The sequence below is a fragment of the Cervus canadensis genome, chromosome 25 (assembly GCF_019320065.1).
Source record: "Cervus canadensis isolate Bull #8, Minnesota chromosome 25, ASM1932006v1, whole genome shotgun sequence".
NCBI classification, from domain to species: Eukaryota; Metazoa; Chordata; class Mammalia; order Artiodactyla; family Cervidae; genus Cervus; species Cervus canadensis.
In genome coordinates, this window is record NC_057410.1 from 25,401,097 (window position 1) to 25,426,815 (window position 25,719).

Here is a 25,719-nt window from a genome sequence, read left to right on the forward strand (position 1 = left end):
CCCCTGGGGCCAGTGCCCCCACCCCAGCCCCCTGGCTGGGAGCGAGCCCCTCCAATTTCCTCCATAAGCCTTGCAGGTGAATAGCCTGCCAAGACGTGGAAGGGGCTGGAAACCTTTAAGCAGCCACAATGGTGTGGGGGTGAAAGAAGGTGAAAGAAGAGTTCAGCTGAGAAAAAATATTCCAGTAGAACAGAGCCTGGGGAATTGGAAAGGGCAAAGTGCCGGAGCTTGGAGAGGGAGCTGTCCTTGTAGTGATGATCCCCCCCACCCCTGTGCTGGCGAGAGTGAAGAGAAGTTCGCCTGCAGCAAGAACAAATATACCCCAAGGTCTCAGTCACTGCTTTGTGCCTGACAATCATCTGACCTGCCCTTGAGCGCAAATGGAAAGTCTGCACTCAGAACTGCCGCCAGGGCTGAGGCCACTGGGGCTTGATGGGGATAAATGGAGAAAGCCTAAGAGGGTGCAGCCCCAAAATTGGCTGGCATCCCAGACTCTGTGGGCGTCCCCGATAGCTCAATCAGTAAAGAATCTGCCTGCAGTGCAGGAGACCAGAGTTCTATCCCTGGGTCGGGAAGATCCCATGGAGAAGGAAATGGCAACCCTTCCAGTATTCTTGTGTCAGCTATAAATTGGCACAAGAGCATTGCCAACGACTGAACAACAAAGGCATTTGCCACCTGTCTCTACAGAGTTTGAACCCCATGCTGCTATAGCTGTTGACCTTCAACAACCCCTGAGGGAGGTCAGGGTGGAGTGAGGCACTCTCTGCTCCAGGGAATCTGGTGGGACAGGTCTTCAGATAGTTGACTGTTTTTAGGAACAGATTTTATGATCTCAATCCTTGCATCTCCTCATATCTAGAGAAGCACTAAATCCCTTCATGGTGATATCAGATCCTCATGATTAACAAAAAGCCTTTGTCAAACTGAGTGCTTCATGGTATTGAACTCCTCCTTCACCAAAACCTTATATATTGTCTTTCCCCCACTGCGGGTTTGGAGCAGTCTCTCAGTTATCTAAGATGCTGCCTTCTGAGCTGCAGTCCTCATTTTGCCCCAAATAAAACTTCACTCACAACTCTCAAGTTGTAGGTCTTTTCCAGTCAACACTTGCCTGGAAAGTCCCATGGATAGAAGAGCCTGGCGGGCTGCAGTCCATGGGGTCACAAGAGCCGGACTTAGTGACTAAACCACCACCAGACTCTGCCTGTGTGCTCAGTCGCTTCAGTCATATCTGACTCTCTGCGACCCCGTGGACTGTAGCCTGCAAGGCTCCTGTATCCATGGGACTTTCCAGGCAAGACTACTGGAATGGGTTGCCATGCCCTCCTCCAGGGCATCTTCCTAACCCAGGGATCAAACCCACCATGCAGCTAATATGCTGCTCTCACCTGACCTGACTGATGGAACAGTCTGCTTCCACCCCATGGAGGCTGCCCACCCTGGGGGGTGTCCCATGGACCCCCTGGCAAAGCTGCAATTCGCGTTGGGGTGAGGAGGAGAGAGTGACTGGGAGGACCAGCAATGCTGGCCAGTCTGCTGGTCATCCTGTTTGGGAAGCAGCTGGCAGGCATCTCTGCTCCAGTGGAAATCTGTCAAACAGACCCCTTTCAGGCCAGGGGTGGCCAGGTGCGGTTATCTCAGAGAGAGTGTGTCTTCAGGCTCTAGGTGTGTGGAGGCCCCGCCTGAGATTGTGGGAGGAGGGGGAAGCTCTGTCAGGGTGGGGGGAACGCCTTTCCCTTCTGGGGTGTTGCATGATCTTCACAACACCTGTGAGGAGGGGACGTGCTCACACCCATTTCCACAGCTGAGGAAATCGGGAACCTTGGAGAGATTAAGCATGTTACTTAAGGCTACAGAGCAAGGAGCCAAACTGAAATCTGATCGCAGAACTCTGACTCCAAAGCAGTACTCCACTCTGCCCAGCAGCCCCGGGGAGGTCGTCACTGTGCCTGGCAGTCTTTCCAGTTCCTGGGAGGAGGGACACGGAGGCCAGCCCTCGTGTGGAGCTCTGGGTGGAGCCACGGTTGGAGAACAGAGATCTTGTCCTGCTGTTGTGGGGAGCCACATTCCTGGGACCGGGTGACCCAGAGTAGCACATTGACCCAGGGGAGCAAAGTCAGCAGCCCCCCCACTATCCAGGCTGTAGCTTTCTGAGGGGGCCTTTTTTCAGGTCTTCTTCTTGTTATAGCCACGCTTTCCGGGAAACAGACTCACTCAGAAGGACAATGCAGATAGTGGAGTGCAGTTTATTACACCGGCGGGCCCAAGGCAGAGTCTCCTCTTAGCCAAGGACCCCGACCAGCATTTGTGAAAATCTTTTATACCCCATGTGTCCAAACCCACTACCCCAATTCCCTTGAGACTTACATAAACAAAGGAAGGGTAAATACAACTACAATAACCCCATCATTCACGTGTTATGTGTTCAAACAGTCAATAATCAATAAGCCCGCAGTTACATTCCAAATAGTTAATAACTGATAAGCCTGTGCTTACATTCTGATAGATAGTGTCCAGAGGCAGGGGTGATTAGTGCCTGTTCTTCAAGATTCCCCTGCCCAGAGGGGGGGTCTTATCCTTCCATTGTCATTCCCACAGGCGCTAAGCACAGAGTTCAGAGTCCACTGGAGAGGTGGCCGCGCACGATCAGCACAGACAGGCCTGAGATGGAGTCCAGGCCCTATGAATTCCTCCTTCATGCCTGCTTGTTTCAATCTATTGATGTAGGGCAATATGCCGGCTCAGGCCTCCATCCATAGCGGGTACTGGCGCCCTCTAACCGGGATGGTGCCTGGTTTGAGTTCCATTATCACTGGGGCGTGATGTTTAGCCAGCCTGGGGGGAGGGGGTGTTGTCTTCCACCCAGACCTCAGGGAATAATTGAGTTAGCTCCCTCATGCTCTTCTGGCCCACCTGGTTCTGCCTTCAGAGGCTCATGCAACCTCCACTCATCTTGGGTTGGTATTGAGAGAGAGGGCAAATAAGTCATAGAGTCCGTCCAGAAGGTGGGCCTCTCTCAGGGGAGAAAGTCACTCGTGCTCCTAGTTTGGAGAGCAAGTTTCTTCCCAACAGGGGTACTGGGCACTCAGGAATGTAGAGGAATTCATGAAGCACTTGGTGCCCCCCCATCTGACATTTTCTGGGCTGGCAAAACGATTTAGTCATCTCTTCTCCCGATACCCCAGTTACAGCGGTAGTCTTTGTGGACAGAGGTGCCACAGGTTTTGTTACTACCGACAGTTCTGCTCCTGTATCCACCATGAAGTCAATGTTTTGGTCCCCCACTTTTACGGTTACCATGGGCTCTCAGGGACCTGATATCTCTGAGCCCTGGCAGCCCTAGTTAATTTCCAGGTCAGCAAGCCCCACAACTGCAGGAGCTTCCTCTTCCTTCCTTGCCTTAGGGCATTCATTCTTCCAGTGGCCAAAAGCTCGGCCCCAGGCACACTGGTTTGGCTGTAATGGGCCCAGGGCCTCCCCTGGGACCGGCTGAAGGACCGTCCTGTCCTTGGGGCAGATGAGGTTTTCTGGAGGGCCCGAGATAGACTTTCCTAGAGCAGCAGCTAGCACTGTAAGTCTCTTGTCTGTTCTCTTTTATTCCCTTATTCCCTCTGGCTCTCTGGCAGAGCTTGGTCTCTGCTTAATTCCAACATCTCCCTCCCCCTCTTGTCAGTACTCACCGGGAGAGGCGGGTATAGCTTGGGCGGTTCGGTTGGAGCCGGATTCTGGAAGTGTTGGCCAGAGGCGTCTGTCACCAAGATCGGAGCCTGCCCAAACGGCGGCTCTACGAACTCCGGGAAAGCTGGCTGTTGCAGAAACTTCCCCTGGCCCTGGATCGGGCATTAAGGCAGCCTCCGGTCCTGGTGAAGCACTGGGAGGCAGGCGTGTCATTATCCAGTATGCGGGAGGGGTCAGGTCATCCCCATCCAAATCCTGTAGAATTTCCTTTTTTATCATCAGTCAATTTTTGTGCCATTAATATTTTTCCCTTTCCCTTCTGGATACAGAAACTTGTCCAAGTAGGAGGGTCTCGAGCTAACCCTAGCCATGAGTCAATAGATGGATATTGATCCAGGTGTCCTGGCTCTCCTGTGACTACTGTGTAGATTGCTTCCACTATTTTTAAGTCCACGGTGTTCTCTGGTGGCCATCCTGCTCCCATAGGGGGCCATTCGACCTCACAGAGTATGTGGAGGCAGTTAGGCTTCATCTTCACCCCATAGTCTCCTCCTAATCCCTTCTTTAAAATTTTCACTCCAATACAGTTGCCTTAGATTCACTTTCCCCCATCTTGCTTACCTTCTCGGACCTTCTTCTACTTTTCCTTTTCGTTCTGTCTACGAAGTTCTCAGTACCCTATGTACTTCTGATATTTCCACTCAGTGACACTTAAATTGCCATTCTGCCTCCTTCCTAATTGGGGCGAGAAGAGCCTTACCTGCCAGACCCCAGAGGGAGAAGGGGGATCGGCGTGTCTTCACCTGCCAGTCAGCATAGCTGAACCAGAACATCACATGGTCCAAGACTGTTTCTCCCTTAAAGTCCATTCTGCCTTGGTGGGCTTGATCAGAAACACAGATGGGTTAAATATCCCATGTCCCAGACCATCTCCGGAAAAGCCAATTCATACTCACTTCTGTATCCCCCTCCTTCTAGCCTAACAATTCCGAGGGGGTCAAGAATTTCACAGCAGACAGGACACCTCCTGGGGGAGGGCAGAATACGAGCATACAAGGACCAGTTTCCTATGCTAAAAATCCCCTGGCGATCGCTTGGTAATAATTTTCCCCGAGACGGCGTGGAAACACCTCCTAAATGACCTTCACAAATTTCCTTCCTAAACCCTAGCACGCTCGTCGACCTGTGTACCAAGCAATCGCCGCCTGCCTATTCCAGGCTCCTATGGGTCCTTGCTCCTTCTAGTCCCTCCCAGGGGGGTGATCAGGCCCCCTCTTCCACCCTACTGGGTGGGTTCCTCCTCACCTGAGCGCTCAGTTCCCTGCTGCCGTCCACTACCTGCCAAAGAGAAGAAACCGGGCTTTGAAAGGCTGAATTCTTCCAGAGGGGCGAGGCGCCTTCCCCCCTCTAGGAGATTCAAGCCACAAAGCCTCGGGGTGGCCTCAAATGAGACCTGTCTCCTCAAAGTGAGGAGTTTCCCGGAGAGTGCCAGTCAGCTTGGAATACGCCAATCCTGCCAGTCAAAAGGGAAGGAGGACAGGACTAAAGGCCTGTACAAGATCTCAGGCTAGTCAACCAGGCTACTGTGACTTTACACGCCACTGTTCCAAACCCTTATACCTTACTTAGCCTCCTCCCACCGAGGACTAAAGTTTACACTTGCCTAGATCTCAAGGATGCCTTCTTCTGCATATGCCTCGCCCCAGCGTCACAGCCCATCTTTGCCTTTGAATGGGAAGATCCAGTGGGGAGCACCAAACAACAGCTCATCTGGACTCCCCCACAAGGGTTTAAAAACTTCCCAGCCATCTTTGGGGAAGCCTTGGCTTCTGATCTGGACTCATTCCATCCGGAAGAGTATGGATGTCAGCTCCTACCAACAGGGGGATGACCTGCTGCTGGCTGCCTGAGACCAAGGAAAAATGCTGGAAAGGGACAAATGCACTGCTCCAGCTGTTGATGGAAGCAGGTTACCGGGTGTCAAAGAAGAAGGCACAGATCTACAAAGAGGAGGCCCAGAGTTCTGAGATGGTGGAATGAACCAACTGGACACTTAAAGAGACTCTCCAAGTGGATCAGAGAGACTGACTGCTCCTGAGTGGACTTGCTCCCAATGGCTCTGTTCAGACTCAGGATGACCCCACAGTCCCAAGGCTATTCTCTACACGAAATTGTGTATGGGAGGCCTTCTCCCATAAGAAAACAGGTGTCAACAAATTTGCCTCAGGTAAGGGGGGATAGGATTTCACAGCAGATGGAACTGGGTAAGGTAATAAATTGGGTAACTAAGTTTGTACAAGAAAGGGTGCCGTTCCCCCTTGGGGAACAGATTCATGAGTTTACACTTGGTGACCAAGTATGGGTCAAAGATTGGAAACATGATTTGCTAGCCCTTTGGTGAAAGGGCCCTTATGTTATTCTAACTACCCCTACTGCAGTTAAAGTTGCAGGTATTGTCCCTTGATCCATCACACCAGAGCAAAGAAGACATACCACACTGACCCGGAGGACGCCGAGTGGACCACCCAGAAGGACCCCACCGACCCACGGGAAACCAAGATCATTCTGAGGAGGAAGAAGAAAACTAGGTCCCAGACGAGCCCTCTACAGGATGGAGCTGGGTAAACGACTCCTGCTGCTCGGCCTCACCAATGCAATTTTGAACTTGGGTATGTGGGGCTATGCCCGTCAGTAATAGACAGACTCCCCTGGTGGGTATCGTCACTCCGTTATGGGGACTTTAACAACAGAAAGGAACTTTCCTCTCTCTCACCAACCATAACCTTTCTTTGCCCTCTGGTGTTAGAAGAAGCCATCAATGGGCCAGGGACATAGGGTTACATTTAACATGAACACCAGCCTTACGGAGATAACAAAGGCTTATACCTCATATATGAGAATTAAGGAGGAAAAAGCCTCCCTTACAAAAGGGGGACAGGACTCCCGGTGCCTTGAGCAATACTACCAGGTCTGGGATGAATATTTCTGGATGACTCCTGAGAAAGGACAGTTGATTGCCCCTGCTACTATTTGCTGGGAACAAAAAGAACAGAAAGTTGGATTTGGAGACCATCCCCTAGACCCAAAAGAATTGTTATTTGTCCCCTGAACAAAGTAAACAAATCTTGGAAGTTACCTATCACCCCAATCAGTCTGCTCAGTGGCCCGGTTCCGACTGGAAATATAATCCTGGAATCCGCTGGGTAGCCCCCAATGGGACCCAGTGGCTCTGTGGGCTTAACTTATGGCCATGGTTACCAGTTGGCTGGGTGGGGCATTGCACATTAGGATTTGCTTTCGCCCATGGCAGAATTAAGCCTAGCCTACACCAGCCTCCAGTAAACCTGCCTTATCTGCATGCAAGATGGACACATCTGTGTTCCAATGGTATGACTATCTTGCTGCCTTGTTTATACCCTCTGTAGGGACAACGGATATCATGGTTAAGGTAGAGGCCTTAACTAATTTCATTAAACAGGCCCTCTTAGAGAGTACTAAAGCCATTCAAGCTTTGAACGAAGAACAGATTCAGATGAGGAAGGCAGTAATTCAAAATAGGATGGCATTAGACATACTCACAGCAGCCCAAGGAGGGACTTTGGCGAATGGTGTGTACATCCCTGACCTGTCTGAAGATGTATCTGCTGCCTTGGAGGATATGCAAAATCAAGTGAAAGCCATGTCTAATGAACTGTTGTTATAGTAATCTTGATCATACTGCTTTGTGGACCCTGCTTCCTACAATGCCTTGTGAATTTTGTAACCCAGAGGTTGATAGCATTCTCTCATGTGGGTGGCAGGAGGGCTAAGGTACAATATATCTCAATAAATGATGCTCGTTATGGAAACTAAGAGCATCAAGAGGGGGGAATGAAGAAGGAATTCATAGGGCCTGGACTCCATCTCAGGCCTGTCTGTGCTGATCGTGCGCGGCCACCTCTCCAGTGGACTCTGAACTCTGTGCTTAGCGCCTGTGGGAATGACAATGGAAGGATAAGACCCCCCCTCTGGGCAGGGGAATCTTGAAGAACAGGCACTAATCACCCCTGCCTCTGGACACTATCTATCAGAATGTAAGCACAGGCTTATCAGTTATTAACTATTTGGAATGTAACTGCGGGCTTATCGATTATTGACTGTTTGAACACATAACACGTGAATGATGGGGTTATTGTAGTTGTATTTACCCTTCCTTTGTTTATGTAAGTCTCAAGGGAATTGGGGTAGTGGGTTTGGACACATGGGGTATAAAAGATTTTCACAAATGCTGGTCGGGGTCCTTGGCTAAGAGGAGACTCTGCCTTGGGCCCGCCGGTGTAATAAACTGCACTCCACTATCTGCATTGTCCTTCTGAGTGAGTCTGTTTCCCGGAAAGCGTGGCTATAACATTCTGAACTCAGAGACTCAGCTCTCAGATCATACAGACACAGAGTCTGTCCTTGGAGGGTAGCTGCTGTCACCTGGCTGGATTTGTGCTGACAGGACACCAGCCACCACACAGACTGGACGGCTCTCACCCGGAGCACTGCCCCCCTAAGCCCTGGGGCCAGGGTGATCAGCTCCTGTCAGCCAAGGCCACACAGTGAAGCTGGCAGAGATGACCCAGGCAGATGGCTCCTGGAGCTGCCAGAGTTCCTGTCTGAGAGGCCCAGGGCAGAAGAAGGTAAAGGGAAAATACACCCAGTGCGTCAATGTGGGGAAGGTTCCCATCTTCACCCCCGTGGAGAAAGTCCCCTTGGCTGACATCTCATTATCCTGTCACCGCCCCATTCATTCCTCTGAGTTTGTCAGCCCTGAGCAAACTCAGGTTCTGGAAAATGGTTATTTCCTCCCCTAACGCTCCCTCTGACTGCAGCAGGAGAGAACTGTTCAGCAGCGAGGAGTCTTTCAGAACTAGAGATGTGTCTTTGGTAGTCATAATATGGAAAATGCTTTTTTTTTTTTTTAAACAAGGTCAAGAGAGAAAGCTGAGAGGGGGGAATAAGTGGAGAGGTTGCCAGGCAGGAGGGAGAGAAAATGCTGGAGGTGGAAGAGATGGGATGTAGGAGTCCAAGACCTTGTCGAGGGCACGGGCAGGTATATTTCTTCTGAACCTGATCTTGGCAAAGCTGTTGCCTGCTGGTTATTTTATTATTATTATTTTAAATATTTTGGCCAATCTGTGTGGCATGCGGGATCTTAATTCTCCCACCAGGGATCGAACCCAAGCCCCCCTGCACTGGGAGCTCAGAGTCTTAACCACTGGACCACCAGGGAAGTCCCTGGAAAATGCTTTTGAACACTTGTCTCACCACCAGATGACTTCTTTTTCTCTCTCTTTCTAAAATAAGAACAGAATATAAAGCATTCCTAATTACACGAGAATTTTATCTACATTCACAAATTAGTTTAATTCATTGGGAAGGTGAGTATAAATACACAATCTCTTTGATGTCACCTTTCCCCTCCTCCCACCCCGGCCAGCTCCACTCTATTCTTACCAAATATCTCATTTGGCTCAAGGGAGATGTCTAGCTCAACAGTAAGCTGATAGTGAAATGCCTTTGACAAAGGTAATCATGTCCAGTTGTACCATTATAAAAATTATTACAGTTTTAAAGTTTAATTCATTTCTTTAACACTTTAAATTTTTTATTTTGTATTTGGGTATAGCCCATTAACAATGTTGTGGTAGTTTCAGGTGAACGGGGAAGGAACTCTGCCATACATATACATGCATCCATTCTCTTCTCATTCATTTTTTTATTAATTTTCCTTGGAGTATACTCACTTTACAATTTTGTGTTAGTTTCTACTGCACAGCAAAATGAATCAGTCACACATATACACATATCCCCTCCCTTTTGGACAGACTTCCCATTCAAGTCTCCATAGTGCATCAGGCAGAGTTCCCTGTGCTCCACAATATGTCCTCATTAGTTATCTATTTTAGGCATGCATACTAAGTCGCTTCAGTCATGCCCAACTCTTTGCAACACTATGGACTGTAGCCCACTCACCAGGCTCCTCTGTCCATGGGATTCTCCAGGCAAGAATACTGGAGTGGGTTACCATGCCCTTCTCCAAGGGATCTTTCTGCCCCAGGGATCGAATCCATGTCTCTTATGTCTCCTGCATCGGCAGGCAGGTTCTTCGCCACAGCCCACTTGGAAAGCCATCTATTTTATACAGAGTATCATGGCAATCTCAATTTCCCAATTCCTCCCACCACCACCACCACTCCCATTCATTATTTTTAAAGAGCCTATTTGGTTCAAGTCATTATTCTAGGTTCTACAGGGAATATACTTAGCTTTATTGTTCCCCCTCAGTTTTTAGAGATAGATCTCATAGGCACGATCCTAATTTGAGGCAGAACAGACCACATGTTAGAAGCGGCAGGCATATGTGGCAGCCACCATCGTGTGTCTACCCCAAAGCCATTCCTGGCTGGTAGTTTTTATCTGCCAACAACCTCTGGGCCTCTCCAGCACCAGGGTGAATCCTAGTCTAAGCTGATTTGAGGTCATTAGAGTTCCCTCGCCAGGGTCTGGTTAAGGAAGCAGCAGATGATGCAATTATGCAAATGAGAGGTGAGGTAAAGTCGGCTGGATGGGGCTTGGTGGGAAGATGTTCTTGGAAGAATTTCCTTGCTCTTAAAAAAAGGAACACTAAAAAAAAAAAAAAAAAAAAGGAACACTGGGAAACTATTTTCTTTTTTGAAACTTTGACATTATTTTGTGAGCACATAACACTTGAAGTTGCTGCAGTTATCTTGTGACCATAAGGGAACTGACATGAGGACAAAAGCAAACATTCCAAGTCTAACAGAACAGAAAGATGTAAAGACCCTGGGTCCTTGCTAGATTGTTGAGCACCTCAATTGACGAGTCCTGAAACTTCTCTCCGTAGTGCATTTTTCATTATGTGAGATTCTAAACCTTTTATTGTTTGGGGGCATTTTGAGTTGGGTCTTCATTGCTTCCTGTCAAAAGTATCAATGTTATAATATAAAAGCCTTATGCAATAGTTCATGGAAACTTTTAGCAAGACAATAATAAAAATATTAAGACCTTTTAAAACAAAAAAAATATTGTGTAATCCCCTTGGGACTTCCCTGGTGGTCCAGTGGCTAAGACTGTGCTCCCAACGCAGGGGGTCTGAGTTTGATCCCTGGTCAGGGAACTAGATGTCACATGCTGCAACTAAGAGTGTGCATGCCACAGCTGAAAAGATCCCGCGTGCCGCAACCAAGAGCCGGAGCAGCCAAATAAATAAGTGTTAATAAAATAAAATGGTATACTCCCTTTGCAGTGCAAGCACTGGCCTGGGAGAGTAAAGTTCCATGCCTCCCTTCCTTACTTTGGTTTTTGCCTGTAGTGCCTGGTCAACCAAACCGATCTGCTGCTTCTTTCCAGTCTCCCCAGGAGTTCTGGGTGAACTGAAGCTCTAAATTGAAAGCACACAGAGAATATCTGCAGGCCTGAAAAAACCTCCTTCCCTTTTACATGCAGCAGGGAACGGAGACAGAGCCTGGCCTGTGGCGATCAGGTAGAAGATCTGGGTATCTTCTGATACAGAAGAGCAAGGAGGCCCCACTGGAAGGAGCATCTCCCTCCAGGAAGCCCAGCCAGAAGGAGCCAGGGCAGTCCTAAATCTTCCGGGGCCTGAGGCGCTTTGAGCTGCCCTTTGAGACAAGGGAGTGGTAGCAGGGGACTCTTAGCACAAGAACCAGGCCAGACTCTAGGGGCTCCAGTGTGTGAATAGGGGTCACTTGACCGGTTGTTTCCTTGTGTTGGGGGGCCCTTGGGTCCTCAAGAGGAGAAAACCTGAGAGGCTTTTTCGAATTCTCTGGTCCACTTGGTTTCTTCTGCTCTCCGCTCCTGCTCCCCTCTCTACCCCACCCTCATCTTCTCTCTCCACTTCCATTTCTCCCTCCCCTCCCCCTTCCCCATCTCATTTCCTCCATCACCTCCCTTCCCTCTGCTCGGGCATCAGCATAGTAATGTGCAGCGGAAAGAATTCACGTGGAGACTGAGACAGCGTCTAACAGCGGCTGACGGTCAGCCCGCAACAGCTGGGAGACCCACAGGCTCCGAAAGCTCGGGCCCAGCCAGACTCAGCCGTCAGATGAGCGCCTGCGTGGCCTGCAGGCAGAGGGCAGGCAGGGCAGTTTGTAGGGCATCAAACTCTTTGAACTTGTCTGTTCAGCTGCCACCTGGCCTCTCCCTGCAGGAGGTAGGGGACGTGGACGACAGAGTGTCATGATTGCAGAAAAGAGTCTCCTGGTGGCTGGCCTGAGGGCCAGGAGCCCTGTGCTGGCCCATCTCACGCACATGCATGTGCTCAAGAAGTTCTTATCAGACAGTCTCTTGTAAGAGAGCTGCAGAATCAAGTGGAGGCCAGGATGAGAAGCCCAGGTTCCATTCTGATAAGCGGTGTGACTAACTGCAGCTGCCCCTTCTCGGTCACACTTACTCAGGGGCCAGAGCCACTGCTTCGTACTGAAACGACATCGAGGACAACAGAACTGACTCTCTAGAAGGAAGGCTGTGGACATCATGGCACTTCACCCCTGAACACTCCTGCAGGCACCTCCTAAGAACTAGAACATTCTCTTACACAATCAATTCCTGTCTTCACATCTAAAAACAGTAGTCATTCATAGCATATACTCTACACAAATTTCTCCAGTAGCCTTTTTCTTCTTCAAATCCAGGATCCAATTTAAGTTTGAACAGTGAGTTTAGTTGTTATATCTCTTAGTTTCATGTCTAGAACTTGTCCTACTATAGTGGGCTGAGTGGTGCCCCTCCCCCTCCAAATAAGACATGTCCACATCCCAGAACCAGTGAATATGACCTTGGGAAAAGGGTCTTTACCAGATCAGCTGGGCTTCCCAGGCGGCTCAGTGGTAAAGAATCCATCTGCCTGTCAATGCAGGAGACACAAGAGACGCAAGTTTGATCCCTGGGTCGGGAAGATCCTCTGGAGGAGGAAATGGCAACCCACTCCAGTATTCTTGCCTGGGAAATCCCATGGTCAGAGGAGCACAGTGGGTTACAGTCCATGGAGTCACAGAGTCAGACACGACTGAGCACACACGCATGAAGAATGAAACAAGATCAGTTAAGGACTGTGAGATCATTCTGGGTTACCTTGGTCCCCGAATTCAGTGACACATGTCTTTACAGGAAGGAGAGGAAGACACAGACACAGAGGAGGAGAAGGCCATGTGAAGGCAGAGGCAGAGATCAGAGCACTCAGCTGCAGCCAAGGAACGCCTGGAGCCACTGGAAGCTGGAAGAGGCAAGAAAGGATTCTCCCCTAGGGCCTTTGGGAGTAAATCTTACCAACGTCTTGATTTCCAGTCTCCAGAATGGTGAAAGAATCAATTTTTATTGTTTAAAACCACCACATTTGTGGGCTTCCCTAGTAGTTCAGACAGTAAAGCATCCACCTGCAATGCAGGAGACCTGAGTTCAATCCCTGGGTTGGGAACATCCCCTGGAGAAGGAAATAGCAACCCACTCCAGTATCCTTGCCTAGAAAATTCCATGGACAGAAGGGCCTGGCAGGCTGTACAGTCCATGGGGTCACAAAGAGTTGGACATGACTAAGTGACTAACACACACAGCTAACACCACATTTGTGGTAGTTTCTTATGACATCTCTAGAAAACTCATACACTCACTTTTCTTGGAATCATCTTATAGAATGTCCCAAATCTGAAATTGTCTTCAGATTGACCTTTTAAGGTCATAAACCTGATTAAATCATTCGCCTGCTTAAAACCCTCCAATATCTTTTCATGGCATTTAAAGCAAGCTAGAGGGGAGAAGGAAATGGAAACCCACTCCGGTACTCTTGCCTGGAGAATCCCTTGGACTGAGGAGCCTGGTGGGCTATAGCCCATGAGGTCGCAGAATCGGACACGACCGAGAAACTCACACACACACCCAAAACTGAAGAGATACTTGGCGCAAGGGTACACATTATCCACTCTCCCATCTCCTGCCGGAAGCAGGATGGGGCAGGCAGCACCTGGGAGGCAGGATGGCTCAACTTCTGGAGTCTTGGGGCCTCAGTGCCTGCAACAGCTGGCCTTGAGCAAATAAAAGACTAAGTTGTTTACTGTAAAATAATAATAATAAAGTAAGCTAGAGGGAGAGGGAAATGGCAAACCACTCCAGTATTCTTACCTGGAAAATTCCATGGTCAGAGGAGCCTGGCTGGCTACAGTCCATGGGGTCCCAAAAGAGTTGGACACCACTGAGCGACTAAACAACAAAAACAACAAATATTGGTTTCTATACACATACGCCCCACTCCAGTACTCTTGCCTGGAAAATCCCATGGACGGAGGAGCCTGGTGGGCTGCAGTCCGTGGGGTCGCGAAGAGTCAGACACAACTGAGCGACTTCACTTTCCCTTTTCACTTTCATGCATTGGAGAAGGAAACGGCAACCCGCTCCAGTGTTCTTGCCTGGAGAATCCCAGGGACGGGGGAGCCTAGTGGGCTGCCGTCTTTGGGGTCGCACAGAGTCGGACACGACTGAAGTGACTTAGCAGCAGCAGCAGCATACACATACGTAAAAGAAAAGAAATTTGCACCCTTAACATTAACAAACTACTAAATGTAAAATATTAGATAACCAAAAAGGACCACTCTGAAACACAGGGAACTCTATATTCTATAATAATCTAAATGGGAAAATAATTTGAAAAAGAAGAGATATATGTATATGTATAACTGAATCACTGCTGTACACCTTAAACTAACACAACACTGTAAATCAACTATACTCTAATAAAAAACGAAAATCAAGTGAAAAAAAAAAAGAATCAAAACAAACAGGGTAAGCTGGAGGGACTTCCCTGGTTAAGAATCTGCCGTCCAATGCAGGGGACACAGGTTTCAACCCCTGGTCATGGAATTAAGATCCTACATGCTGTGGGGCAACTAATCTCTCACTCCACAGCTACTGAGCCCATATGCTCTAAAACCTGAGCACCAAACTAGAGAAGTCCTGGCCACAATAAAGACACAGTGCAGCCAAAACAAACAAACAAAATAAGCTATAAACTTTTCCCTCTGATTTAAAAAGCCCAAAGTGGTCTGACTCCTCCTTACTCCTCTTAACTCACCTTTCTTTTTCTTCTCCTCACCCATCTCACTCCAGCCTCACCTTTCTGCAGTTCCTCGAACATGCCAAGTTCATCCCAGACTTATCCTTGCCCAAGTGGCAACCCAGTACAATTCTTCATCTTTGAATCCTGGGTCAGGGGAAAACAATTATGGAGGACATTACTGGGATCTTTGTGGGGAGGGCAACTATGAATATTAGATGATATTTTATCAATGTGAAATGTCTTGGGTGGGTTAATAATATCATGGATGTGTAGGAAAATGTTCTTATGAGATGCATGCTGAAGTATTTAGGGGTGAAATATAATGTCTGGAACTTACTTTCAAAGGAATTATGGGGAAATATTAACAATCGGTCATTGTTATAACCTGGGGAAAGGGTATTGCATGCATGCTCATTCATGTCTGACTCTTTGTGATTCCCAATGTACTGTAGCCTGCCAGGTTCCTCTGTCCTTGGGATTTTCCAGGCAAGAATGCCAGAGTGGGTTGCCATTTCCTACTCCAGGGGATCTTCCTGACCCAGAGATCGAACCTGAGTCTCCTGCATCTCCTGCATTGGCAGGTGGATTCTTTACCACTGTGTCACCTTGGAAACCCTTAGCATCCTGTGGCCATAAGCTGCTCTCCTGTTCTCCAGTCGACAGGTAGCTGGTTGGAAGGTTCAGGCAGGTGGACGGAGAAGCAATTTTACCATGCAGGCAGGCCTGGAGATAATGAACAGAGTGGAGGATGGTGGGGGGTGGGGAGTTGAGGACAGATTTTGCCTCCTTCCCTGGCTTTCAGCTTCTGGGGATGCAGAAGAGGTTTCTAGAGCCCAGAGGAAGAATGAAATCAGGGCTCGGGACCCCTAATACCAGTGCTGCTATTTTAATTTACACACTCTTCAATAACTCTCATCTTTAAAAAGGAGGTGATAAATAGTTTTGGAGCAGCCTCCACATTTCGATGTTCCTGAGCTTTGAGTGTTAAGCTCAATAAACCTGGATGGTTCAGACGGCAGACATGTCATCCTAGCATCTTGCCAGCAGATGGCAGCAACATACCTCTCTATTTTCCAGACTCCACAACCATGGGAAAAATTTTTTTCAGACGCCTCTGGGTTCCCTTCAGTTGAACAGTTGTTTGACTTAGATGCTGTACAAGACACTACGGAAATGAAAGGGAATGAGATGTGAATGCTGCCCTCAAATATTGTATTGTCAGGGAGCAGGAAAGTCAGACATATAAACAGATTATTAGTTTACTATCAGTAGCTGTGTGACCTTGGGCAAGATGCTTAACTTCTCCATGCTTCAATTTCCTCAACTGTAAAATGGGAATAGTGTCAGTACTTATGTCATAGCATTACTGTGAGGATTAAAAGTGATAATGTGTAAAATGCTTAGCACATAGGAAATGAATTGTGGGCTTGAGAAGACTTGAGAGTCCCTTGGACAGCAAGGAGATCAAACCAGTCAATCCCCAAAGAAATCAATCCTGAGTATTCACTGGAAAGACTGATGCTGAAGCTGAAGCTCCAATACTTTGGCCACCTGATTCGAAGAGCCGACTCACTGGAAATTACTCTGGTGCTGGGAAAGATTGAGGGCAGGAGAAGAAGGGATTGGCAGAGGATGAGATGGTTTGATGGCATCACTGACTCAATGGACATGAGTTTGAGCAAATTCCGGGAGATAGTGAAGGACAGGGAAGCCTGGCGTGCTGCAGTCCATGGGGTCACAAAGAGTCAGACACGACTTAGCGACTGAACCACAACAACGAGAGAAGTGATGAGATGGAAAAGATACCCAGGGTGCTCCCTAACTGGGAGGAGTGGAGCTCCAAAATGGAGATCGTGGGGAAAGGATTCCTCTTTGGTGGAGCCACTCTGTCAGTGGGGATCCTGAAGCTGGGCCAGCCTGGGAGAGCCCACCTGGAATGGAGCTGGACTCCTTCTGTCTGGGCCTCATCTCGCTCCTACATGCCCAGAACACAGAACACCAGCAGGCAGTGAAAAACCAGGATGTATCTTCCTGGAGAGGGAGCCATAATCAGCTCACTGTACAACCTCAGATCGGCCAGTTCTGTCCCTCTGAGCCTCAGTTCCTACCCAAGTGATGGGGTGGGGATCACAGGAACCAAGGGACGGTGCCGAGTTCCACACGTGGGACACTGTGGAGAGCTGGTTGTACAGTCGGCCAATTCAGGGACAACAGGGCCTTGCATCTAGGGATGTAAAGATGAAGAAAGCAGGAAGGCAAGGAGATCTGGGGGAAGACACTGAAATTTCCCAGAATGTGGAATGGAGGTTGGGTCAGTCCTAGACCTTGAGGGGCAGGGAGAGCCCAGTTGACACTTAGATACAACTAATGAGGGCTGTGTCATTTCTTCTGCGTGTCTGTTTACTGTCTGTCATGTAGGAGGGGAAAAGGCATTCAACAATGTTGAGCACTTACTATGAGCCTCATGACATGTTAATTGCTTCATGTACAATACCTCAATTAGATCTCATGACACCTCTGCGAGAAGGTATCATCATTCCTGTTTTACAGATAAAAGAATGGAAGCTCAGAGAGGACATGTAACTTGCCTAGGGTCACACAGCTAGTAAGTGCCTGGTTTGGTGACCTGATCTCTTCTTCCATGACCTTTCCCTCCATTCCACCTTAGCCTTAGCTGCCCACTCCCTTAGCAACACCCTGGGAATCTTATCCATAAATGTCCCAGCTCTAGAATCTCGAATTTACGCATCCTGCTCTCTGAAAACAGCATCCTACCCTCTCAGTGCCTCTTTTGACCCCTTTATACTGTGACTATTCTTTGATCTCGCCTGAAAGTCTAGCTGTGGACCTCTTAACTCTCCCAATACCCCACCTTCTCTTGCCTACACATCCTTCCTCATCCAGCTTTGAGTCCATGGCCTGTCATTTAGCAGCTATCTTGCCAGTAACCTAAACTTCATTGCATACCTGCCTTGCAAACCTCTGAATACATCCAATTGTCTGTTGAGTCTTCACCAGAGCAGCCAAGGACAGCAGAAGGAGGAGGGGTATTAATAACACTGGCTAATTCTTGTACAGCATGTATTACGTGCCAAGCACTAAGTGCTTCACATACTGGAATCCATTTACTTTTCCAACACTAGGGGGTTACGGTACCATTATTATCATCCCCACTGATGGATAAAGAAAATGGGGTGAACAGAGGTTAAATCACTCAAGCAAACTCAAAGCATACAGCTAATTAGGTTGAGGAGCCACGATCAAACGCATGCAGCCAGTCTGTCCAGTGTCCATGTCTTAATCAGTGTGCATTTGCCCAGGGCACTGAGGTTACCCTTTCCTCCTTCCATCAGCCAGGAAGTACTAGGCTCCTGCCACCCTTTTCCCCACCCCACTGCTCTTAGTGGGGACAATCCAAAGGAAGCCCAGATCCTTCCTCACTGTATTTGGGGGCTGACAATATCCCTCTAGAGATTTGTAATAGTAGTACTGGTAGTAGTAAAATTAGCTTAAAATGTCAGCTTTTATTATATGCGTCCTAAGTATTTTACATGTATGTATGTAACCCTCCTGACAACACTGAGGTGGAAGCCACAATTATCCCCCTTTGGCTGGAGCTCATGAGAGGACATATTACAATAATGACCCTATATTTGTACAGCAGAGTGTTGGAATCAGACGGGAAGTGTGGCAGCTGGACTAGAGCCCTGGTTCTCAGCCGTGACACTTTTCTACCTTTCTTCTGTCTCCAGACCTCCTAGGCCCCACTCTTTCTGAGTGTGGGGGAGCAGTCTTCTCCGAGTTGCCAGCAGGCCTGGTTCCCAAACCCAGGTCAGACCCTGGCCTGACAGCTCCCAGGCCCTGCGGAGGTGGCTCTGCTTCCCTTTACTCTGAGGCTTCTGGGTGGTGAGCGGGGAGCTGAAGCAGGGGAGGGGATGGGAACCCCACCCGTAACTCCTCAGGCCAGCCCCGGAGTCTGCCAGCAGTTCCCTACAGAGGTAAAGCCTGAGCTGGTCCTCCCCAGGACCTACCCCTCTGCAAGAAGCACCAGCTCAGACGCCCAGTCCGCTCCGAGGACAGCAGACAGGGGCGGGGCGGGGCCTAGGATGGAGTGGATGGGGCTCCAGTGGCAGCTGGGGGTCAGAGCGCAGGGCTGCAGCAGAAAGCACCACGGCTTCCCCAGTCCCCTCCTCATTCTTATCAGGCCCCCCAGCCCTAGCCCAAGCAGGACCCTAGCCCCTCCCCACTTTCAAGACCAGCCCTGGTTCATCCATCCCATCCCCTCTCTCCCATCCTCCCTCTTCCCATTCCCCTGGCAACCAAACCAGACTCATCAAGGAGAAGGACCTGGCAGCTGTGCAGGGAGAGACTAATAGCCCGGAAGGAAGGAGGGGCCTGGAGAGGAGCCGGAGGCGGCAGGGATGTGAGCGGAGGGCGTTGGCCCATCTTGGAGGCCATACAAAGGGGGGAGGCTTCTCTGCCCTGCAGTGCAGAGGAGATGGCCAGCCAGGCAGCTGCCCTCCTTGTCCAGAAATCCAGCCCGGAGTCCCGGACCTGATTCCCCAGACGCCCAGCTCTTGTCCTCCGGGCCAGTCTTATGCAGACCTGTCCTTACTGGAGAGCCCTGGAGTCCCCGGCGGCAGCAGCCCCATAGCTCCTGGCAAGCCCAACAGGCCTCAGCTCCCGGCTCCTGCAGACCACCCACGCTGCTTGTCCACTCCTGAGCAGCCTGTGCCTGCGTTCTGGAAGCCATTTGACATGGAAAGGCCAGACATCAGCCTCCCCACCCCTGTGCAGTGGGGAAGGGTATGAAGGGATGCGTGGTTGTGTGTGTCTAACCTGTGTGCACTTAAGTATACGGTGCTATTATGCTTCTGCATCTGTGTGCACAAGCGTGCAGCTCTGTTCTGGGCCTTTTTCTCATCTCTGAACCGGTGGGGATGGGCACCTTCTCTTTCCTCTTCTCTACCCATCCAGCCCCGCCCATTGCTGGGTACCTGCCGCTCCTTAATACTGGAAATGGTCCATCTCGCAGGCTTGGCAGCAGCTGCCGCCCCTCAGCCCCCTCCCCTTCCTACCTCAGGAATGGCCCTGGTTCCCGTCAGGCCATGACTGAGCAGCGTTTGACTGGGGGGAGGGAGAAGCCAGTAAAGACAGACTGCACACACTGGCTCACTCAGCTCGGCCTCCGGCAGGGGCAGGGCTCAGACGTCTGGAGTGGGACCCAGAGCTGGGACCCTCCGCCCCCTCTGATGTGCCCACCTTCTTGGGGCCTGGGGTGGATTTGGGATCTGTGTCTTTAAGGGTGAGACATCAGCAGGCAACCCCCTGGCCAAGTGTCCAGGGGAGGGGGAGGGGAAGAAGCCAGTCCATTAGCGGCAGAGCTGGCGCCAGGCAGCAACCCTGCCCAGAGCCCTGGGGATTATGGAGAGAGCAGCCCTCCCTCACCCACCTCCGCTGCCTCTGCGCTCCGGGCCCCCAGATCTCCCTGGGTGTGGTGACAGAGGGGTGAGCTGACAGCAGTTGAAAGTGAAGCCTAGCCTTCAGGGGACATGTGGAGTCACAGACTCTGGGGCCTAAGCCAGGCCGAATCTCCATCACCTGGGCCACCTCCTCCCTACTCGTGTGAAGCCTGCCCTTTAACCTCCAGGCTTCCTATCCCCCTACTGTGACCAGCTCTTTCAGCCAGGGACACCCCAGTTCAAGTCAGGCCCTCCCATTCTAGGCTCCAGCTCTGGATGCTTGCTAGAAGTCACTGGGCCTCAACCCCCTGCCTGTCTGTGGCCTGTGGTCGCCATCTCTGCTTCCTTACCCGCCAGCAACAGGGGGAATCAAGCGGGCCAGGCGCCAGCACCCGGGAGGGAGGGTGCAGCACTCCCGCGGCTCCGCAGGGGTGGGGCGTCCCCCTCCCCACATAGCCCCACCGTCAGGCCAGTGGGAGGAGCAGCCCAGGCCCCCCCCCTGAACCCGCAGGCCTATAAATCCGCCTCGCAGCGGTCTGCGGCTCCTTCCCCGCGCCCGGACCAGCTCTGCCTGCGGTGACTGCCCATCCTCGGCCGCCATGAGCCACCCGTCGGGCCTCCGGTCCAGCGTCAGTTCCACCTCCTACCGCCGCACCTTCGGGCCACCGCCCTCACTGTCCCCGGGGGCCTTCTCCTATTCGTCCAGCTCCCGCTTCTCGAGCAGCCGCCTGCTGGGTTCGGCGTCCCCCGGCTCCTCCGTGCGCCTGGGCAGCTTCCGCGGTCCCCGGGCGGGCACGAGCGCCCTCCTGCGCCTGCCCTCGGAGCGCCTCGACTTCTCTATGGCCGAGGCGCTCAACCAGGAGTTCCTGGCCACGCGCAGCAACGAGAAGCAGGAGCTGCAGGAGCTCAACGACCGCTTTGCCAACTTCATCGAGAAGGTGCGCTTCCTGGAGCAGCAGAACGCGGCCCTGCGCGGGGAGCTGAACCAGGCCCGGGGCCAGGAGCCGGCCCGCGCCGACCAACTGTGCCAGCAGGAGCTGCGTGAGCTGCGGAGGGAGCTGGAGCTGCTGGGCCGGGAGCGCGACCGGGTGCAGGTGGAGCGCGACGGGCTGGCGGAGGACCTGGCAGCGCTCAAGCAGAGGTCAGAGGGCAGGGCCAGGGCGGGGCGGCGACCGTCGAGGCTGCCGCCGGGAGCGAGGAGCCGCCCCCTCGCCTTGTCCACCTGGGAATGTGCAGGCGGCACCCTCGCCGGCGGGCACTCCCCCCCCACCACCACTTTGCTGAGTCTCAGGGGAGGTGAGGGAGGGGGAGTTACTATGTCTCCCCCGTGTACAAAGGGGCCCCACCCCAGCTTCCAGCCGTTTACAGAGAAAATGGGGCAAGTCCATCAGCAGCCCGAAGACCCCTCTCTAGAGGCTGTAGTAGCAGCTCCGACCCAGATCCTGGGGGTCGCGGTCTGCAGGCTGGGCGGTGACCTCGGAACTCAGTTTCTGCACACTCTTCCCACCAGGTTGGAGGAAGAGACTCGGAAGAGGGAGGATGCGGAGCACAACCTCGTGCTTTTCCGTAAGGTGAGCTCGGTCTCCCCATCCCCCACCCCTACCCACCGCCTGCATATCCAGGGTGGCATCTGTGGGCAAAGGGAGGCGACCAGAAGCCCCCAGAGACAGACAGGGAGGGCCAGGCTCTTCCTCGACCTAAACAACCCCTCCCTGCTCTCGAACCCCCCCTGCCACCCCCTCTAGGACGTGGACGACGCCACCCTGTCTCGCCTGGAGTTAGAGCGCAAGATTGAATCTCTGATGGATGAGATTGAGTTCCTCAAGAAGCTGCACGAGGAGGTGGGTGGACCCAGGTGTTAGGTGCGACTTCCGGAGGTTGAGGGTGGTCTCTTTGGAGCTGGGGGACAAGCTCATGAAGAGAGTGGCGGGTGGAGCGTTGGAAGAGAAATGAGATTGACTGAGTAGACGTGCGCCGGTCCTCCACCCCCTCTACAGGTGGTTAGACTCACACCCCTGCGCCACCTGGTGGCGAGCAGCGGAGATGCACCCCTGTAACCTGGCCGATGACAGTACCCGCGGGGCGCGAGCTGCGCAGGCCTAAGCGCCCTGCGCTCCCTGGCGCCCCCTTCTGTTCATTCAAGTGTTTCTTCTCTTTTCTGCGCGTCAACTGCGCGGCCCGCGTTGGATCTGTGCGGTGAACTCGGCATCTTGCCCTGGGCGACAGGAGCTGAGAGACCTGCAGCTGAGCGTGGAGAGCCAGCAAGTGCAGCACGTCGAGGTGGAGGCGACCGTGAAGCCCGAGCTGACAGCGGCGCTGAGGGACATCCGAGCCCAGTACGAAAGCATCGCGGCGAAGAACCTGCAGGAGGCAGAAGAGTGGTACAAGTCCAAGGTCCGGAGGCACCGGGGGGTTTGGGAGGGCCTGGAAGGGTGGGGCGCTGGGGGAGAAGGGCCCATCTGGCCCGCTCACCCCCGAGTTGCCACCCTCGCTGCAGTACGCGGACCTGTCGGACGCCGCCAACCGGAACCACGAGGCCCTGCGCCAGGCTAAGCAGGAGATGAATGAGTCCCGACGCCAGATCCAGAGCCTGACGTGCGAGGTGGACGGGCTTCGCGGCACAGTGAGGACCAGGCTGCGCGCTCCGGCCCCGGGGGTGGAGGACAAAGGCTGTGTTCCCCCTACTGAGCCCCTCTTCACCCACCTCCCCAGAACGAGGCGCTGCTCAGACAGCTGCGGGAGCTGGAGGAGCAGTTTGCCCTGGAGGCCGGCGGGTACCAGGCGGGCGCCGCGCGGCTTGAGGAGGAGCTGAGGCAGCTCAAGGAGGAGATGGCGCGACACCTGCGAGAGTACCAGGAGCTTCTCAACGTCAAGATGGCCCTGGACATCGAGATCGCCACCTACCGGAAGCTGCTGGAGGGCGAGGAGAGCAGGTGAGGGGCGGGTGGGGCGTGGTCGGGATGGGTAGGGGTGGAGGAGAGGCGGGTGGAAGGCCAGGGTCCCCCCCAACCCCAGGCCGAGTAGTTGACTACAGGTTTCGTCCCCAGGATTTCCGTGCCAATCCATTCCTTTGCATCCTTGAGTATAAAGACGACTGGTGAGTCTTCCGCGTCTGACTTCCAACCTGTCTGTCCCCTGTCCATTTCTACCCTGATTGGACTCTTGCTATGGCTCTGCTCAGGGACTGATTCTTGCCTGAGTCTTAGTCTGTCCTTGCCCCTGATCCTCGGGCCCTGCCCCTCCCCACCCGTCTCCTCCCAAGGAGATATTCAGTTCAGTTCAGTCGCTCACTCTGCCTCTTTGCCACCCCAAAGAGATATAGGGGCTTGGATATCCCAAGACTCCTCCCCTCAACCTCTCATCCTGCCTTTTCCAGTACCTGAGGTGGAGCCTCCCCAGGAAACCCACAGCCGGAAGATGGTTCTGATCAGGACCATTGAGACCCGGGATGGGGAGGTGAGATGGGCCTCTTGAGCCCAGGACCCCATCTTTTCCCATAGTATTTCTGACACCAGCCTGGTGTAAGTAATCTTCGGGTGTTTGTGGGTGAGTGATTCTTGGGGTGAGAATGAGACAGGGAGATGGAGGTGGATGTTCAGATGGGAGCCCCAACTGGTTGAGAGGGAGGGGGTACACTTTGCCACAAAGGAGCTAGAGGGAGGTGGTGCTGAGTGGGGAGTGCCCCTCACACACCTCACCCCCCAGCAGGTGGTGACAGAGTCTCAGAAGGAGCAGCACAGTGAGCTGGACAAGTCTTCTCCTCAGAGCTACTGAGCTGATGGGAGCTCTCTGCCCTACCCCAGGCCTCTAAGGCCAAATCCTGACACCAGTTTGGAAATAGTCTCCTCCCCTCTGCATGTGTCCACGGGATGGCACCAGTCACCCCTTCCCTGGCCAGTGGCCAAGCCCTACCCAGCACTGTAGCTGGGCCTGTCCCTGCTTCTCCATGCCCACATAGGCATGATCCATATGTTCCCCACTTCTAGTCCTGCTAAGAGTCTCTATGGTCCCCATTTCTTGTCCTGGTAAAAGTCTGTATGTTCCCCCATTTCTCATTCTGGTAAGAAGCTGACCAACCCCAGGACGAGTCTATTCCTGCCATAACCCCAAGGTTAGTGGGTGGGTCAGGGTCTGAGTTTCACTTTTAAATCAAATAAAACTGTTATCAAGGGAACCCTCTTCAGTGGTGATTATTTTGTAATGTATAAATATATGGAGTCACTATGTTATATACCTGAGTGTAATATAATACTGTAAGTTAGTTATATTTCATTTTTTAAAAAAATCATGGAATCGTAAAGAGAGAGAGAAAACTCCCCAGTACAGTTGTGTTTGTGTCATGGGAGCATCCATGCAAAGGAGGCTCAGCACTATTTTCCCCTTGCCTCAAGTCATTTCTTCCCTGACTCTCACTATCTCAAATCTATGACTCCTGTCTACCCTCCTGAGTTTCCTCCTACCTCTCTGTCCATTCCTTCTCAACTTCCATTCCCCATCTACAACCCTGAATGACCAAAGCAGAGCCCCTCATCTTGCTCTCCACTGTCTGCAGTCATGTTCTTCCTTTTGGATTCTCCATCACAGATGAAGATACCACTAGGACCTCCATTGCCCAAATTACAGCTCACCTCATCTTATACCCTTTCTTTTCTTTACATCCTCCAATTCTGTTAATTCTACTTCATAGCTGTTTCAAGTTTGTCTGGTTCTCCCTGTCCCCACTGCCACCCCACTGGTCCAGGCCACGCTCATCTCTTGCCTGGGTTACATTTTCTGCCTCAGTAGTCCTTTCCCCTGGCGTGGCCCTGCCACCCACATGAACCTGTTCAACGCACTTAGCAAGCAGATCAGATTCTGCTACCATCACTCCTCCCCATGTTTGGAAGTATCTATTAACATGCTGTCCTCCACTCCATTCCATCCTACGCTTATCCTGAGATCAAAATCCACTTCTGAATTTAGAATGATTTTCCTCACTCGATTATAGTGCGAGGTGCAGAGAGTAAGCCAGAATCCCTGCTTCCAAGGAACTCACAGTCTGGGTGGGGGACATAGACAAATAAGCATACAATTCAACCCTGAGATGAGTGGTGTGACTGGGATAAGGAGATGGTGTTGGGGGAGCATGAAGACGAGCACATAATCCAGTCTTGGGGTAGGGATGGCTTCCCAAAGGAGGCGCCATCACAATGAGCACAAGAGAACAAGTAGGAGTTATTCAGGTGAAGCAGGAAGAGGAGGGGGACTTTCTAGGTAGATACGTCAGCCAGAAGATGAGAGAGAGGGAGTTTGGAAAGTAAAAGTAGTTCTATGTTGCTGAAATGAAGGCTAGAAAGGAAGGAATGGTGTTGGGGTTGGAAAGATGATGAGGGCCAAGTCACCGAGGGTCTTATATGACATATTAAAGCACTCAGAATTTATTCTAAGGAAAAAGGAAAGAAAAGGATTTAGTGGGTGAGGTAT

General features: G+C 51.6%; 2 protein-coding genes across 3 annotated transcripts in view; both read left to right on the forward strand.

The window, feature by feature from the left end:
• Nucleotides 1-25,719, forward strand: part of LOC122427692 (tubulin alpha-1C chain) — a 1,128,437-nt gene that overhangs the window by 9,953 nt on the left and 1,092,765 nt on the right. The gene's annotated exons all lie outside the window — the stretch shown is intronic.
• Nucleotides 20,739-24,435, forward strand: PRPH (peripherin). Of its 2 annotated transcripts, none has more exons than XM_043447363.1 (9): nucleotides 20,739-21,397; nucleotides 21,767-21,827; nucleotides 22,002-22,097; nucleotides 22,483-22,650; nucleotides 22,754-22,879; nucleotides 22,969-23,189; nucleotides 23,304-23,353; nucleotides 23,633-23,712; nucleotides 23,962-24,435. In XM_043447363.1, the coding sequence occupies exons 1-9, from the start codon at nucleotides 20,856-20,858 to the stop codon at nucleotides 24,028-24,030; spliced, it is 1,413 nt and encodes a 470-aa protein (XP_043303298.1). In that variant the 5' UTR covers nucleotides 20,739-20,855; the 3' UTR covers nucleotides 24,031-24,435. The 2 variants fall into 2 exon arrangements, with proteins under 2 accessions (XP_043303298.1, XP_043303300.1); XM_043447365.1 differs by having other exon boundaries at nucleotides 23,965-24,435.

Bases quoted from the DNA above. Each gene is read 5' to 3' on its own strand.
- PRPH (XM_043447363.1), top strand. From the start codon at position 20,856: ATGAGCCACCCGTCGGGCCTCCGGTCCAGCGTCAGTTCCACCTCCTAC. The intron at 21,398-21,766 runs GTCAGAGGGCAG...TCTTCCCACCAG, and splicing joins CTGGCAGCGCTCAAGCAGAG to GTTGGAGGAAGAGACTCGGA. The intron at 23,713-23,961 runs GTGAGATGGGCC...CTCACCCCCCAG, and splicing joins TTGAGACCCGGGATGGGGAG to CAGGTGGTGACAGAGTCTCA.